The sequence below is a fragment of the Arvicola amphibius genome, chromosome 2 (assembly GCF_903992535.2).
Source record: "Arvicola amphibius chromosome 2, mArvAmp1.2, whole genome shotgun sequence".
Classification (NCBI taxonomy): domain Eukaryota; kingdom Metazoa; phylum Chordata; class Mammalia; order Rodentia; family Cricetidae; genus Arvicola; species Arvicola amphibius.
The window spans coordinates 8,373,152-8,391,450 of NC_052048.2; the positions used below are offsets into that span (position 1 = coordinate 8,373,152).

General features: G+C 35.9%; 1 protein-coding gene across 4 annotated transcripts in view; it reads left to right on the forward strand.

Moving 5' to 3' along the window:
• The window catches only part of LOC119806700 (solute carrier organic anion transporter family member 1A5-like), an 81,117-nt gene that overhangs the window by 61,360 nt on the left and 1,458 nt on the right, over nucleotides 1-18,299 (forward strand). For all 4 annotated transcript variants that reach the window (XM_038318596.1, XM_038318594.1, XM_038318595.1 and 1 more), the window contains exons 9-14: nucleotides 584-748; nucleotides 4,703-4,904; nucleotides 6,568-6,733; nucleotides 10,235-10,407; nucleotides 14,070-14,134; nucleotides 15,181-15,298. In XM_038318596.1, coding sequence (XP_038174524.1) covers nucleotides 584-748; nucleotides 4,703-4,904; nucleotides 6,568-6,733; nucleotides 10,235-10,407; nucleotides 14,070-14,134; nucleotides 15,181-15,298 — 889 coding nt within the window. The remainder of the gene's footprint in view (nucleotides 1-583; nucleotides 749-4,702; nucleotides 4,905-6,567; nucleotides 6,734-10,234; nucleotides 10,408-14,069; nucleotides 14,135-15,180; nucleotides 15,299-18,299) is intronic.

The following is an 18,299-nucleotide window of genomic DNA, read 5'->3' on the forward strand; positions in this document are numbered from 1 at the left end:
TAAGTCATTGGAAGGTCTACACCAAGTGAGTTAGCATTCCTTGCAGTGAAACCCTTCTGTTGAGAAATTTAAAAATATTACTAATTCTTCTAATAAATGTTCAGTTTGAAAGTGCTGCAGGGATACTCTGGTTGGCTGAATCACAGAGAGATTTCTGGAGCCATCCTAAGTGTTTTGCTTCTCTGTTCTTGCACAATGGTGTGTTAACATGAGTATCTGAGCTCAAACTTCATAAAAGAGGGTCTTTTGAAGATTCCAGAGAACAAACTAGTCACCCTCTAGTTAATTCAGAATATTAATAGAAGGGAAAGAGGAAAAAAATAAAAGGTGTGGCCATAGATATGATTTCATCTTTTTATAGTTTGGCTTGAGGGCACAATTAGGTTCTGATTCTTATAAAGCCAGTTTTGTTACTAACTTTCAAAAACTCCTTAAAAGTTGATATAGAACTTTAGTCCATAAAGGTAAAGATTTATCAAATGCATTTCTGTAACACTACAGAATCTGTGAGAAGATTTTAGTTTACTAGACACAAAATGCAAGACTGGGTTATCTTGATGGTATAGATATTCTCTTGTTTCAGATTTTTTACCATTCATGAAGAGCCTCTTCTGCAACCGGATTTATGTGCTTTTTGTCCTTGTAAGTGTGCTTCACGTCAGTTCATTGAACACAGTATTTGTCTTCCTTCCTAAGTACCTGGAACAACAATTTGGAAAATCAACTGCAGATATAGTATTTCTCATGGGTATGTAATTTTATTATTTCTTTAGTAGCATTTTCCTTTTCCTCAAGGACATGATAAAAAGTGTCTTCAAAAACATGAAAAACAATGTAATAATGTGACTGAGAAACTATAAGGAAATTGATGTCTGTTAGTATTTTTGTAAATTTCTTCTTTCTAGTTTCCAGGAAAATAAACCAAATATTAATAAAGAAAGGAAGAAGCCAGAAATACCATCTCTGTTCTCTCTCTAATTATAATGAAATTATCATCATTATGAAAATCTTTAGGGATGTTCATATTAGTCAATTTTCAGATAGGGAACATATTAATTCAAAGAGGAATATAGATTTAACTCACTGGGATTCATCTTACTGCAAGATTTTACTTCTTAACTTCAAGTCATGCCTTTCACATTACTCCTAATTCAGTTGCTTTGTCTTCTGGTATTGTGTGGTGCCTGTGCAGTCTCATCTGCTTTTCTTGTTAGTACATTAAACCTCGGGATCCTACCAAACTTTGACTTGTTCCTGGTTTCATTTATATAGATGGAAGTTTCAGTCCTTCCAGAAACTCCCAAATAAAGACACCAAGGCTTATATTAATTACAAATCCTCAGTCAATCACTCAGGTTTATTGCTAACCACCTCAAACATTTTAAATTAACGTGTAATCCTTATTGCATTCTGCCACATGGTGGCATCTTTATTAGCATGGCACATTAATTTCCTGCTCCCTCAGCTTCTGTTGGTGATTCCTCTGACTCTACACTTCTTCTTTTCCTCATTCTTAGTTTCACCCTCGCACCTATCTCTTTCTTGTTCAGCTATTAGTCAATCAACTTCTTTATTAAATCTATGAGAGTAATACATTTACAGCATACAGAAGGATTATTCCACAGTACTTCCCACCTTTGTCTAATTAAAATGAAAGGCTTTAACTTTAACATAGCAAGATTATAAACAACAAAAACAGTTATTAAGAATTAAAGTTGCAATATATAGTCAATTTTTATTTGGCAAAATTAGATAAAATATTCTTTCATCTATCTTATCTTGGTGATTCTAAAATTGTATACTTAAATTATTGTAACTGAGGAAATTTATAATTATGACTATTTAATCTACAACTCCATCAAAGATTATAGAAAGATGAAATATTACTTAATGATAGGACATCTTGCTGCCTGGACTCTCAGTCAAATTTCTCTGTAATATTCGGGCATCCATCTTCACTCTACCAACTTAGAGTATTTGGCAGACTTTTCTGTGATACAGGAAATTTGAAGGACCTTCCTGTCTTGTATTAGCAAATTTCATTAATTGTTTTCCTTTGTGTCCTACAGAATATCTGACAGATTTTTTTTATGAAGGAGGAATCTCAAAGGACTATCATGCCTTGTATTGGAAAAGTTCAACAATCATGTTCCTATCTGTTCTGCAGAATGTCTGTCAGACATTTCTATGAAGCAGGAATCTTGAAAGACTGTCCTGCCTTGTTTTGTCAAGTTCAGCAATCTTTTCCTATGGGTCTGGCATGTCCAGTATATAGAGCATGCAATGAAGGTTCAAGGCAAAAGTAGTTTCTTGCCAAAATGACTAATCATGCCAAAAAGAAAGCAAATACCAACAGAGTTGAATTGATGACTATTATCTTCTATGAAGTAAATTGGTGCTACCAGGAGAAGATGTGTCTCATTGTCATGAAAATTTTATGTTATCAAAACATTTAATGTTATATTCTGTAGCTATTTGAAGTGCTTGAAAATCATTGATCTATCTAAAATATATCTCTACATGATCTTGAAAACATACCTAATATTTCTACAAATATGATTGCTGTAAGTGACTAACTACTAAATTGTATTTGTTGATTACCCTAAATATTTATAATAACTTTCAATAACTAGAACTTTAGCTTTTATTTTAATGAACTGCAAAGGTAAAACAACTCAAATAACAGTAGAAACATATATGCCATGACACAATATTAACTTTAAACTTACATCAATATACAATATTCCCCTAATTGATAACAAACATCCATCAAATAACCAAAAGCCTCCCCCATATCTCTTAGGAATATGGGAATCATGTTCCCTAAACTGCTTTTTGTTGTCTGTTGTTGAAGGCATGTTTAGGGTGCCTGAAAAAATTTGAGATAATGACCAACTGCTAGGAAGATAAACAGTAAACTTATAGATATCATCTACAAGATTCATGAGGTCTCCCATGATCAAACCTGACAAGTATTATTCCTGAAAGGATGCATAGATTCTCATTTCCTGTGGGAACAAAAGCAAATACTCTTCTCCAAAACATTTTTGGTTTTTATTTGACAAGTATATTTTTATCTCATTTTTAAATTTAAGATAGCCCTAAAGTTAAAATTTGCAGTCCTGTTCACAATTTCATGTACCCTAGCAACTGAATTTGATCATGAGCATTCAAAAAAGGTTTTAAAATCAATACAATAACATACCTTATCCAGACTCCCTATGTATTCCCCATATATGCATGACTTATTATTTCTCATTATTGTACTTCTTTCTTTAAAGACTTTATTATTTTAAATTATTCTTTCTCAGTTTATTTTCTTTCTCAAGCTTGTATGTATTTTTACTACCATAGCACATTTAGACATTATTTTTCAATCTGATTCTCTTTTTATTGTGTATCTCTATCCTTTTCTAATGACACGAGTCAAATCTTAAACTGCTAAGTGGCTTTTCACTGGCAGCTCTCATGGCTGACTCCACATGCTTGGTTCCCTGGAACCTGAGTCTCATGGTTGAGGAATGTTTATCATCAGCTCTGGAAGATATACTACTGCCCTAAAACTGGGAAATTTCTGGGTTTATACAGCCACAAAGTAGCTCTCATATACCATTCATTACACCACTTAAGACTTTAGTAGCAGCTCCTCTCAAGAGAGCTGCCGATTTTTGCCATGCCAGGAAGCTGTCCCCTAAAGTAGTTGTACCTCTACTTATTACCAGCAAGCAGAACATACAGGAGGAAAGGCAGTTACCAATAAGTTGCTCTGGAATACATTTTTGTGCTCTTAAATAAACTCAGTGAGACTTATATTAATTGTAAATACTCAGTCAATAACCCAGGCTTATTACTGCCTTTTATATTAATCCATATTCTTTATTTATGCTTTGGCACATGAGGGTACCTTTATTAGCATGGCACATTCATCTCTTGCTCCCTCAGAGTCTGCAGGGGACTTTCCTGACTACACCCTTCTTCTTCCTTTCTCAGTTTGGCTTTTCTGCCTACTTCTATCCTGTTCAGCTATTGGCCAGTTGGATTTTTTTACTAGACCAATGAGAGTAATACATATTCACAGTAGATTATTCACAATATTTTTAGTCTTGAAAATTTTCAATCATAGGCTGACAGCATCCTCATTATCTAGAGTTCTCTAAAAGTCCAAATCCCAATGCCTACCCTCAGATGTATAAAATTAAATGCAATGGTATAGAGTTGAAAAAAAGCATAAATTCATCTGAGTATGGGGCTGATGTTACATGAATGCAACCTAGAAAGGATTTCCCCTTCTTTGTCTCATTTTTCTTTGATTTTTAAAAAAAAAACAGTGGAATTAGAGTCAGAAAGAAAGATTTGTGGGCAACATAAGCAATGCACAGAATGTTCTATATGTGATAAGCATGGGTTCAGTGATGACCTTCAAAATTACAGAGTGGAAAGAAGTACCTAAAATACCTAAATGTGTGTATGTGTCTGTGTGTGTGAGGGTTACAATGTGTTTATAACTTCTTTCAAATAATTAGGCAAATTCCAAGTGTCTTTTTAAAGGGACATTATGGGACATTTGAAATATGTGAATGAGTAGGGGTTAGGATGACTGTATATTAGAATTAAGTAATTTCCCAAATAAGATGTTTTTTAAAATTGATAACATTTATTTTTCTGCTGTGTTTTATAAATCCTATTCTATTTTCATTTATAGGTATTTATAGAATACCTCCAGCATTTTTTGGATATTTAATTGGTGGTTTGGTTATGAAAAAGTTCAAGTTTACTGTCAAGAAAGCTGCATATGTAGCTTTCTGCTTATCCCTGACTGAGTGGCTTTTATTTTTATTAAACTTTATGTTGACCTGTGATAATTATCCTGTTGCGGGCTTAACTACATCTTATGAGCATGAACGGTATGTTATTTCATAAGTAATATCATAATATTTTCACTATTGTTAATCCATTTTTCTTCAAGCACTGTATATGACCAGGTCATTTTATTACAACCTAAGACAATCAACCATATTTATCCTGTATTTTTCTTCCATCCATCCATAATATACAACTAAGCCTACTAAAGAGGCCTAGGGACTACCAATGAGTAAATTTATAATTCTATGTACATATGAGTAGTTGCCATAATGATATCCTAGTCTGCTTTAAAGTATAATGAAGAAAATAACCTAAATCTTTGTAACCTAAATTATCCATGTATTTTATGCTCCAGATTACTTTAAAAGTTGATATATAACAACAGATAGCTTTAAAACTTAACTATACATGCCAAGAAACCTTCATAGATTTCTACAATGAGCACAAATTTATCATAGTTGAGTCTAATACATGGTAAGTCAATATATGTGTATATTTATTTATGTCACCAGTATAATTATATCTCATATACTTTGTAGTCTTAGACTTTGTATTTTAAGGATTACCTGGTCATATTCTGTATTAGCATAGGAAATGTAAAGCTTAGTTTAGGTCAGAGTTATATATCATCCAATTAGTTAAAATGAAATAATCATATACATGAGTATTAATTTCAAGGTTCTGGGGAGACAACTCATTGGTAAGTATTTACCAAACAGGCAGAAGGACCTGAGTTCAGATCCCCAGAATGCATGTACAGTTTGGCATTGTATCTGTAATCCCAGCATTCTTACTGTGAGCTGAGAGGAATGGTCAGGAAAACCTGAAAGTCCATAAGCCTGCTAGTTTGCCATATGCATCAGTGAAAAACAGGGGACTAAATATCTAACAAGGTGGAAGTTTATCTTCTGTTCTTTACATGTATGGTGTTGTATATATGCTTACACACACACACAAACACACACACACACACACACACACACACGCACACACACACACACACACACACACACACATGAACCCAAGAGAGGAGGGAAAGAGAGTGAGACTCACGAAGGAAGAAGAGAGAAATGGGGTGGAGGGAAAAAAACACAATTCATCTTCTCCTTAAGAAAAACGACAGAAAACACCCAAATATCATTTTGTGATCTCTGGACCATGTCATTGGCATACAAGTCATCTATATAGCTGTTCTTTCAATTACTTCAAAAATAAATATTAATTACCTACCATGTAAGAAAATGCTGTACTATTAGAGCTAAAAATGAGGAGTATAATCTGTTACCGATTTGCACAGTGGGAAAAAAAGAAAAATGACTAGCTTGAGCAAAATCAGCAATTTCCATTTATGAAATTGATGCTTCATTTAATCCCTCAAAACAGTGGTTTGAGTAATCAGACATGCTCTTCTGCAATGGAAAGCACCTGCCCCAAATTTTATAATGGGTTTGAAAGAGGGTAACATGGGATTCTTGAGGCTGAATTTAAATCCTATCACTCAAACTCAGTGTGGAGTCGTCATGACTGGAGATGGAGTTATATGTGTAATTGTACTTTGGTATTATTGAGAACATTTTTTGAAAATGTACTGATTCATCCTGTTTCATTTTTTATGTTTGCACACACACAGGCTGAGCTGAGGAGAAGAAAATAAGTATCTTGGTGATTCTTCACAATCTGTAACATTATTTTAAATCATTTCAGAATTCAACAGCCATTATATGTGGAGAATAAGATTCTTGCTAACTGCAACACAAGGTGTAACTGTTTAACCAAAACATGGGATCCAGTGTGTGGAGACAATGGAATAGCATATATGTCAGCCTGCCTTGCAGGTTGTGAGAAATCTGTTGGAACAGGAATTAACATGGTAAACATCTTTTCAGTGTTGGAAGCTGATGTTTTGTTCACTGCATTCATATGTGTTATGACCTAAGCCTACATATTCTAAAAGGCAAAAATTAGTTCATGCTTAATATAGATATGAATATTTTTGTGAACAACTCACTTTACTTTGTATATGCATATTTGACCTTACAGTTCCAGATATAATGTAAAGCCTTGACAGAGTTTGGGAGTTATTTTGTAATTTAAAAGCAATTGAGACAATTTTTCAAATTATTAGAGTTAAAATCCTCAGAATGGGAGGTAGAGCTAGCTTAGCAGTAAGAGCAGTAGGTGTTCTTTCAGTGAACTTGTTTGATTCCAAGCAGCAACCAGATCAGCTCACAACTCCAGCTCCAGGCAATATGACACTCAATCTGACCTTCCTCAGGCATCACATGCACCTGCTTTAAGACACACAGACACAGAAGCACACACATAAACATTAAAATTAAAACTTTAAAATGCTTTGGACAAAGTCTGACCATTTTTGTGATAGAGACTCATGAGGTTGAGCCAAACTCAAATAAGTTATGCAGTTGAGGCAGGCAGAAATCTTATCTTTTCATATTAAAAACTTATTTATTTATTTATTTATTTATTTATTGCAGTTGAGTGTGGTGTGTGTGTGTGTGTGTGTGTGTGTGTGTTGGAGAAGTGAAGTCATTTGTTTGTCCTGGCCATCCAGAACTAAAATAACCACACAGAAACTATATTAATTAAAACACTGCTTGACCCATTAGCTCTAGCTTCTTATTAACTCTTATATTAATTTAACTCATTTATATTAATCTGTATATTGTCATAAGGTCATGGCCTTCCAGCAAAGTTTTAGCATGTCTATATCTGGTAGTAGCTCCATGGTGTCTCTCTCTTCTTTCCTTCTCTCAGCACTGAGTCCAGTTTTCCTCTACCTACCTAAGTTCATCCCTGTCTACAGGCCAAGGCAGTTTCTTTATTCATTTACCAATAAAAGCAACACATAAACAAAAGGACATCCCATACCAGTTCCCCTTTTCCATTTAAACAAAAAAGAAGGCTTTAACATAGTAAAATTACAATAACAAAAAAGTTATAAAGCAAGAATTACAATTAAAATACTTATATCTATTTTATCTTTATCATGACTAAGGAAAACTATTATATTCTTTAACCCCATCAAAGACTCCAGAAGGATATAATATTACCTAAGTGAACAGGAAATGCATTACAAGCAACTTTCAAAACTCAAGAATTGACAGAAACGTCTTGCAAACTGGACAGTCACCCAAAGTTCTTTTGTATCATTGAGCTATACATCTCCAGCCTACTGGGCGATAGTATCCAGCAGACTTTTCCATAAAGCAGGAAATTTTAAAGATTCTTCCACCTTAATGGCAGTTTGTCAGTAACTTTTTTCTGTGTCCTGCAGAAAGTCTAGCAGATTTTTTTCATGTAGCAGGAACATCAAAGGACCATCTCACCTTTAGGTAAGTTCAGCAATAATTTCTCTGTGGGTCCTGCATAGCTAGTTCATCATTCCAGGCCCTAGCAGTTTCTTGGCCAAAAGGCTAACCAGCTCCATAAAAAGCCTCTTTGATATCCATCATCCTATTGAAGTAGCTGGTGTTGCCAGGAACAGATGTGTCACACTGTCATGAAAAGTCTTAAGGTCTCTGAAAGATTTGAAGAATACCTAGGTAACTGAAATATACCTCTTTCCATCTAGGAAATCTAACTTACATGATTACAAGTTTGACTTTTATAGATGAGTATCTATTAGTTATATTGCTTAATTATACACTACATTTTAAAAGGAGGAGCTACACAAACATAATACCTTAATCAAGATCAGAAATACATATACATGTAACAAATTTGACATTAAATTTGTATCAATAAACCAAGATCCATACCAGTGCAAATTATTCATTTCTATATCATATCCTGCTTTAAATGTAAACAAACAATTAGAAACAATATTTGGAAATATAGGCATAGTTCTGTCCATACTGCTTACATCTGTTTTGGGTACTGTTATTTGGATCTCTCATAGTATATCCTATGTGCTAGGTTCATCTTAGTCAGCAGTTGGGGAAAGTAATTTTTTGAGGGTGTTCACACCAGCCTTTCAGGGGCTTATGCTCTTTCAAGTCATATTGGTCTGGAAGTGATGCACAGGTCCTCATATTCTGTGACAAGAGAAAAAGAACCTCTTTTCCAAAACAACATATCCTTAGACTCAACTTTTGGAATCAAGATACCTTTATGTTGGTTTAACTTAGCAGGCCATACAATGAAATATCTCCCTGTACTTAGCTCTTTCACAGTTAAAAATTCAAAGAAAACACAATAATATACATAATCAAGACTCTCTGTGAATTTTTCATCTTTATGTTGTTAATTTATTTTACTTCTTTTAATCTATGACTATCTGTACTCTGCCTTTTTAAAGACTTTACCCTTTTTAAAACATTAACTTTATTTTATGACTCTTTACACTCTTTTTCTTCTTTCTTCCAAGCCTATATACATTTATACAATACTATGACTTATCTGCATTTGTCTTTATTGCATATTTGTAATTATTTTCTGACCAGAAGTGCTTCTAAAATTGCTAAATGCTTAAGAATATAAGCTGTGACATTACTAGGCTACATAAGGTACTTCCTGCTTGCTATGCCCATTCCAACATGGGCACTGCTCATTGCTTCCAATAACCACACACACAGCCCCACTTCCAGGCATATAGCTGGTCCACATTGCCATTAAACAAGTCATAGCACGCTTCTCACAAACCACATCCAAATACTTGGTCTTCTGAAAGAGCCAGAGGTCATGCTGGCAGCAGGTCTCAGAAAGTCTGCATTTCAAAATGGCATGGCCTTTCTTCTTTTGCTACTGCTGAATCAGGAAATCCTCTCTCAAAGGAGCTATGCCTCCACTTGCATCTATCAAACAGAGCCCACCCAAGAAAATGCTGCTACCAAACTATGTTTAACTCAGTTCTTTTGTGTCCAGGATTCCCTTCTATGCTTTCTCAGGTTTTGCATGAATGAAGTTATCCATGCTGGTGCAAGTCTGTTGGAGAAGTGAGGCTGCTTGTTTTTCCTGACGGCCCAGAACCAAAATAACCACACAGAAACTATGTTAATTAAAACACTGCTTGGCCCATTAGGTCTAGCTTCTTATTGCCTAACTCTTATATTAATTTAACACATTTCTATTAATCTGTATAGTGTCATGAGGCCATGGCTTACCAGCAAAGTTTTAGCAGATCTATCTCTTGCAGCAGCTCCATGGCTTCTCTCTCTCTCCTTACTTCCTTCCTTCTCCCAGCCTCCAGTACAATTTTTCCTTCTTGTGAGTTGTACCATTGTACTCAACACTTTCCATTTTTATCTAATTGGCTATGTAGCAAATACTGAACATTTATACCCAATAGTTTTCTTCTGAAAATAGGACACTATTTTTATTTGTTTGTTTCATTTTGATTTTTTTTAAACAGGTGTTTCAAAATTGCAGCTGCATTCAGTCTTCAGGAAACTCATCTGCTGTTCTTGGGCTGTGTAAAAAAGGCCCCGACTGTACTATAAAGCTACAGTACTTTTTCATCAGGGCAGTAATTGGCGTTTTTGTCCACTCACTATCAGCAATACCTGGGTATATGGTCCTTTTGAGGTAATAAGTAACTTGTTCATTTATCTTTGTCTCTCTTCCTCATAGCAGTGTGTGCATAATGAGTGTATGATTGTGTTTTTTGTGTATGTTTGTGTGTGTGGCTAGCTGGCTCCTGTGTGCCACTGAGAACAGAGAAAGATCAAAGGACAATGTTGGGAATCAGTTCTCTCCATTTATCTTGCTTCTGAGGTAGAGTCTTTTTAATTTTTGCTACCATGTTGGTTGAGTACTCCAGCCTACCTGGCCTTCAAGTTCTAAATAATTCTGTTTTCTTCTGTTTCACTATAGGAATACTGGATTTACAGATGCATTCCACTGAATTGGGCTTTTATATTTTTATTTCTTTACATATGTCTCTGGGTTCTGGTTGTTGATCTCAGGTTATCTAGCCTTGTGGCAAGCCCCTTTACACAAAGAATACCCTACCAATGTCATTTAGATTTTTTTGGTCACTTTATTAAAATTCCTTTTCCCAAGAAAGACCCTTGGAGTAATGGTTCCCAGAACCCAAATGTTCTGAGTTACCTTTATCACGATTATTAATACAAAAATAGCATGGCTATATTTAAGAGTAATGTAAATTTTGCTGGAATTTTTCTTCTGGTTCTTTTCATTTTCTCCCTTTATATCTTAAGCCTACATTAAGGGACATCTCGTTTTGGAAGGAGATAGTATTTGCCTACACCCATTTCCTATGCTTAGCTAAGTGACTGGCAAAATGTGAAACTTTATGTGTAAAGTGACCAGGATCCCTTGACATCCTGAGCTCAATCTGTCTTTATCAAAAAGCACAAATTCAATAATATTATCTGACCAAGAGGCACATGAATGCAGTAGTGGATTCTCTCTAATGAGAAGATATAAGAATACAATAGTGATACTCTAATCTCTAATATAATGTGAGGAAGTTACAGTGCCAAGTTTCAGGTTACTTTCTTCTTCCACATGTTCTTTCTTTCTTTTTTCTTTTTTATTAAATTATATAATTATATTTACAAATTTTCACCTCCTCCCCTCCTCCCATTTCCCTTCTCCTGCCCCCACTTCTGCTATCCCTCCCCCTCCACTCCAAGGAACAGTCAGAGTTCCCTGCCCTGTGGGAAGTCCAAGGTCCTCCCCTCTCCATCCAGGTCTAGGAAGGTGAGGATCCAAACAGACTAGGTTCCCACAAAGCCAGTACATGCAGCAGAATCAAAACCCAGTGCCATTGTCCTTGGCTTCTCAGTCAGCTCTCCTTGTCAGTCACATTCAGAGAGTCTAGTTTGATCACATGCTCCATTAGTCCCAGTCCAGCTGGCCTTGGTGAGCTCCCATTATTAGATCAGTCCCATTGTCTCAGTGAATGGATGTACCCCTCGCGGTCCCTGACTTCCTTGTTCATGTTCTCCCTCCTTCTGTTCCTCATTTGGACCTTGGGAGCTCAGTCCAGTGCTCCAATGTGGGTCTCTGTCTCTATCTCCATCCAACGCCAGATGAAGGTTCTATGGTTTCACAAACTTAACAGATACCAACAATGGGGAGACTGTTCAATCCTTTTCTTGTCTTAATGGAATTCAGAAGCAAAGTTATTAATTAAAATGTGTCATTCAAAATATTTTATCTAAATAGACTGGACCAATGTTCTCAGTTCTCCATTATGAGCAAGTGTGCTTTTCTGTGTCCTTGTCCACATTCCCTTTTCATCCCCTCCCCTTCTCCTTCTGCTCCTTTTCCAAATCTCTTTCCCATTACTTTTCTATCACTTCATTCCTCTTCTCTCATGTTGCCTCTCCTGTCCTGTCCGGTCCTGTCCTGTCCTGTCCTGTCCTGTCCTGTCCTCTCCTCTCCTCTCCTCTCCTCTCCTCTCCTCTCCTCTCCTCTCCTCTCTTCTCCTCTCTTGTCCTCTCTTCTCCTCTCCTCTTCTTTCCTCCTCTCCTCTCCTCTTCACTCCTCTTCTTTCCTCATCTCCTGTTCTCTCCTGTTCTCTCCTCTCCTCTCCTCTCCTCTCCTCTCCTCTGGTCTTATCTCTTCTCCTCTTCCCTGATTTTGTCCCTTCCCCCTCTCCCCTACCTTTCTATTCCTTGACCTTGGTCCTTTTTTCCCTCTACTTCTACCCACCATAGCATTCACTGAAATAGACTAGATATATGTTCTTATGTATTCATTTTCAATGGTAAGATGTGATATTTTTATTTTCACACAAGTGGAGATGTGGTATATGCCTTGTTTTAGTTCATAGATTCATAGACAGATAAACACACCAAATACTACTAGTTCTGTAGACTTATTGTTGCTAGTGAGTGAGATTTGGCTGTGGCATCTGTCACCCCATCATGTTTCAGGCTTATTCAGCTGATGCGGCTACATGGTATCTCCTTTCTTCCTCAGTACTCCAAGTGCCTCTGTTCCAAAGCAGCATGCTCAGTTGATAAGGATAAGTACTTCTCATAGAGGAGGATGGCTCTAGGTAAAGGGAATATGAGTAGCTGAACTATCCCGTTGGATCCCCTAAACAATTCCCTGTTTGCACTTCCATGTCCCACTCACTTTTTCAATCCCCCTAATTTCTGAAATTGACTCTTCATCTGGATGTAAAAACTGTGGCACATTGATGTTTTAATGTGTGATTTTTTTAAAAAAAATTAGTCTCTCTCTCTCTGCATGTATGTGTATGTATGTATTTGTGCATGTGTGTTTGCATGCTATGTCATGCATGTTGAAATGAGAGGATACCTTGCAGCAATTGGTTCTCTTGCCACTGTGTCGACTTGCCTTATTGAACTCAGTTTTACAATCTTGATGGCATGTAACTGTACCCACTGAGCTATCTTGTACACCCTAGTGTTTGGCTTCTTGATGTAATGGGTTTAAGGTCTATTCAAATAAAAATTTTCATACTTCTTTGCTCTATTTTGCAACATAAATAATAGATGGCATAGTACTAATGTTTGTACACTATTGTTACCCTTCTGTTATGTTTTCTTCCATGAAATCACTTCCCAAATGAAATCCCAGCAGCTGCATTTTTTACACAGGGATGTATTTGGTGTGGGAAGACCACATTTTGAAAAGACTTCTGTGTTCCTAATTTATAAGAATATTTTTTATGTTTTATCCTGACTGCTTTATAAGCCTCCTCTTTGTATGTAATTCTCAAAACTATCTTATCTAATTTACCTCCATATAACAAAAGCTTTATCTTAATGTCATAGCCTACATAATGCAGTCTTTCTCTGTTTATGTGGGATCACTTTTACTATAACTTGAATTTTATATAATATGAGTTAATTTTTTTTATCATCAGGGCAAAATGCTCCCAAACAACTGAAGAGAAAAAAGATTTATTTGGTTTGTGGTCTCAAAGGTTTGGGTCCATTGTTTTGGAAATAAGAGTACTGCTTGCTCAACACCATGGTAACTTAGGTTATCTAGGTTAGCAGTCAATGATCAACTGTTAAAGGGTTTCCCCCTCAATCAGATTTGTGGATGTCACAGGAGAGCTATCAGAAGTCATTACTCTCCTCTCTTTGTGTATCTTTAACAGAGATAGAGCTGCATTGTCTTCTCTTCATGCTAAAAAGTTAACCATTAGGTTCATGAACTAAGATTATCATTGGAAGGATGCTAGGACAGATATTTGTTTGTATGGTGTACTTTTATTTATGTGAGTTATTGTTTTTCAGGTGTATCAAGTCTGAAGAGAAGTCACTTGGAGTTGGATTACATACATTTTTCATAAGAGTATTTGGTATGAAAAATTTTCCCAGCATATCAGATCAATATCAAATGCTTAGTAAACCAATTAATTTTTTTCTGAAGTAAAACATAGCAACTATATTTTTAAGTCAAATCACAACACTCACCATAAAGTAAATAAAAGGCTTCAATCTGAAATCAAACAAGCTTCACCATGAAGGTAACAGAGATTTAGACCCTCCAAGTATCAAGTTTCAACATGATGACTGTTAGTGATGTTTATAGTTGGAGAATAACAAGAATGTTGAACAAGGAGCTTCTCAAATATATCTAGGGGGATGGCCAGTAGGTTGGAGTCAGCACAAAATGGAATTCTCTGCTACAGGCTCAGATGCTGTTTGACAGCATCCTTAATGTTTGTTTGAGTAGAGGATAGCATCCTATTAACTCAATACATCCACAAAGGCTTCATGTGATAGATGCATGGATATATGGTTAGACACAGGGATGGCACAATAAATGATAAAAAGAGAGAACATGTAATTTGTCTCTGGATCTGTACTATCCCAGCTGTTCACATCCAGGAAGCTCCAATGACCTCATGGCTTCTCTAACATAGGTTTGCTCTGCCCATGTTACTCTGAATTTCATTTTGAAGCCCCTATGGTTAGAAATGGCTACTGTTAATTAGTCTGAGAATGAAGTAACTTCAGAGATGAAAAATGTTTCCCCTTGTCTTTAAAGAACTTATCTGACCTAATTACATTTTCATCTTTTAGATTCAGTAATAATATGAGAAGGAAACAGTTTTGTTTTTTAGGTGTATGTACAGAAAACTGAACAAGACATTTCAGAATATAAATGAGGTTCATATTTATGAATTCAGTGCATACTTCTTTAGCATTTTATACATAATTTTAATTTGTTTTGATCTAGAAATTTTACATTAACTGATAATTCCTTAAAGTAAGCATAGAGACTTTTATTCATTATTTTTATAGTCTTTATAAATAGAGAAGCAGAAATACTTCCAAATAACATATCTCTCTTTGCTTTCTTCTTTTCAACGGGCTGTTTTTCTTTCTCATTTTATTGCAGTGGGCATTCCAACACCCATTTACTTTGGTGCCTTAATAGACAGAACCTGTTTACACTGGGGAACTCGGAAATGTGGGAAGCCAGGGGCTTGCAGGATGTATGATATAAATAACTTCAGGTAATAATAATTTTGTGACATCTGATTTTAGTACAAAAAAGTTCCTATTCATATGTAACATTCTGAGTGGTAAGACGATACTTTTTTCACTTTTAGAATGCACATGAATGGTATAACTTCCTTATTTATGTATAGTAACATATTCCAATTATTTTAAAGTAGTTGATACATATAAATGTGAGTGGGCTTCTTAACCTAACCCTTCTAAATACTTTCAAAAGGGAACAGGGTGTCTATGTGGATACTCTGAAACAGTAGGGGGAGAGTTATCTTGAGCTGTGCCAACATGGCAAAACAACAGTGATAAACAGGAGAGCAAGATCCAGAGACCACAGACAATGGCACAGTAGGTGGGAACAAATCTCTCAGCTACTACCACCCAATACCTATGGACAAACAGGAGAACTCTTCCCTTTTGCAAGGAAAAGGATGACAGTCCCAGCACATTCAAGCAGCATGGATCCTGACATTCTAGATTCTGGAAAGTTCCCAACCCTCTCACACTTGCACACTGATATGTTAAGAGCTTCAAATCTGTGTGCTGCCTTTGCAGTTTAATAGAACATGTCAGGTGCCATAGCCAATGACTGTCTTGAGAAGGGACCTACCTGCAACCTGAATTTGACTGGTGGTCTCATCTCTGAAAACTTACAGATGCTCCACTGCACTTAGTGGCTGGCTGTCTCATAAACAAAAGGTGGCTCAGTAGAAGAGTGTGGTTTAAACCAGCTGAGAGTGTCACAAAGCAGGAGAATGTTGCCACACATAGAAATAACTGAAACCATTGTCATCAAGATTCAGCAGATTAGGGAGCCAGGCCTCTGAGAGATCCAGGTGCATCCAGTTGTGCTATTTTATGCCATAGATTCAACCAAAAGCAATACCTGCATGGTTCTCATTACTCTCAGTACTATGCAGGCACCTGCCACTAACAGTATAGTGAAATAGTTGTGGGTTCATTGCTCCACCTCCAGAGGTCATTCTGGGTTCATCTTAAACCAGATTTAGTTTGTTTCCTTGCTGGTCCTATTGGGCAGCAGGTCTAAGAAATCCCACAGAGAGGCTTTGCTTGCTACAGACTGCACTGGACTCCTTCTTGCTCCAAAAATTAGCAAAAATAGACGTAGATAATATCCATTCATTTGTTTCTGTGTGAGAAATATACTAAAAATTCTGGGAGAGAAAAGTGTGGGCCTGTCCTCAAAAATGTTTGCTGTGATCAGCTGACATGCCATTCCTAAGCTGATGCATCCACAGTTAACAGTGTGGAAGATCTCAATTACTTCTGTCACAGAAGTAATTTAATCTCTGTGGATTAAAGTTCCACTTACTTTGGTATCACATAATAGTGACGTGTAACCTAGATTTGTGAACTAAATTGACCCCTTCTTCCTTTAAGTCTATTTTAAATAGGGTCTTTTATAAAAGTGAAAGAAACATAAACTGATACTTTTTAATCTATTATCCCTCTAGAAAAATGTTTCTGAATTGTTATATCTGAAGTCTTAGGCATCTACACATATATACTATTTTTATGTTTTAAGACTGTAGAAATACGTAAGATTAATTTCTCAATCCTTTCGTGGTTCTGGGTATCCACGAAATAAGGAATGACCCTGTCCCATGACTCTATTGACAGGTCAACAAAATCCACACAGGCTTTCACTGAAAATTCCTTCTCAGGAGATTCTAGATGTGTTAAGTTGACAACACTATCCATCACACCAGATTTTCCCACAAATATGTTGAGAACATGAAAGAATGCTTTCATAGTTATTTAGAAATGTACATATAAAAGTACCTATTTTTCATACATATGAAGTCCAGAAATCTTAAGGCATATTTTATCAAATTTCTAAGAAAGGTGCTTATGATAGTATAAAAGTTATTCTCAGAAACGATGACAAGGAAAATTACCTAATTCTTTTTATGCTTAAACTGGACAAGTTCAGCAAATGTAAAGAATTTGGGGCTAAACATATAGCTCAGTGGTTAAGAGCACATATTGCTCTTGCAGAGAACATGAGTTCAATTCCCATAACCCACAGTAGCAGCTCAAAACTGCTGTTACTCCAACTGCAAGGCATCCAGGATTCCTGGACAAATGCACAGAGAGAGACCCAACACATAGACATAGCAAAACAATAAAAAGTAAATTCATCTTTATACATACAAAATTATGCATGGAATTTAACAGTTTAAAGCTATTAATATATAAAGTGACTAATAGGATTTATTTTAGATATACAAAAATTTGCATGGTATAACACATACAAATTCTTAGTAGGGGAGAAATCTTGAAAAGTCACTTTATCATGTTTTATTCATGTGTGATCAAACTCTGAGCAAACAAGACAGATGATCTCCCTTAAACTGACAGGGATATTATTCTCTCAATATTTAAGAAAACAGGCAATAATGGCAGGGGAAGCATAGTGACTTAGTGTGACGTAATTGCAGACACAGTTTGGCTAGGAGGCACTTCATGTTACTTGCTCTGACAAGAAGTGTTGAGAGCTACAAGCCCTGTGCATGTTATAAGGGACTTCAAACCTCAGCTAAACATTTATAAAAACATTCGGATAGCACATCAAGAGAGGTCTTTCTTTTCTTTCTTTTTTTTTTTTTTTTTTTTTTGGTTTTTCGAGACAGGGTTTCTCTGTAGCTTTGGAGCCTGTCCTGGAACTAGCTCTTGTAGACCAGGCTGGTCTCGAACTCACAGAGATCCACCTGCCTCTGCCTCCCGAGTGCTGGGATTAAAGGCGTGTGCCACCACCGCCCGGCTTAAGAGAGGTCTTTCTATAATCATCTTAAATCCAGTCAAGTTGACAAAGGAAACTAGGTATCACCAAACTTAAGAAATACATTCAAACTTTTATGCTGGATTTTTTTGATATTTTAACAAAAAGTATTAATAATTTAGCAAAGTAATTTATATAAAGTACATTCACAAAATAATCACCTGATGTTTTTATTTGAAGAATAAATGATCTGTATGAGT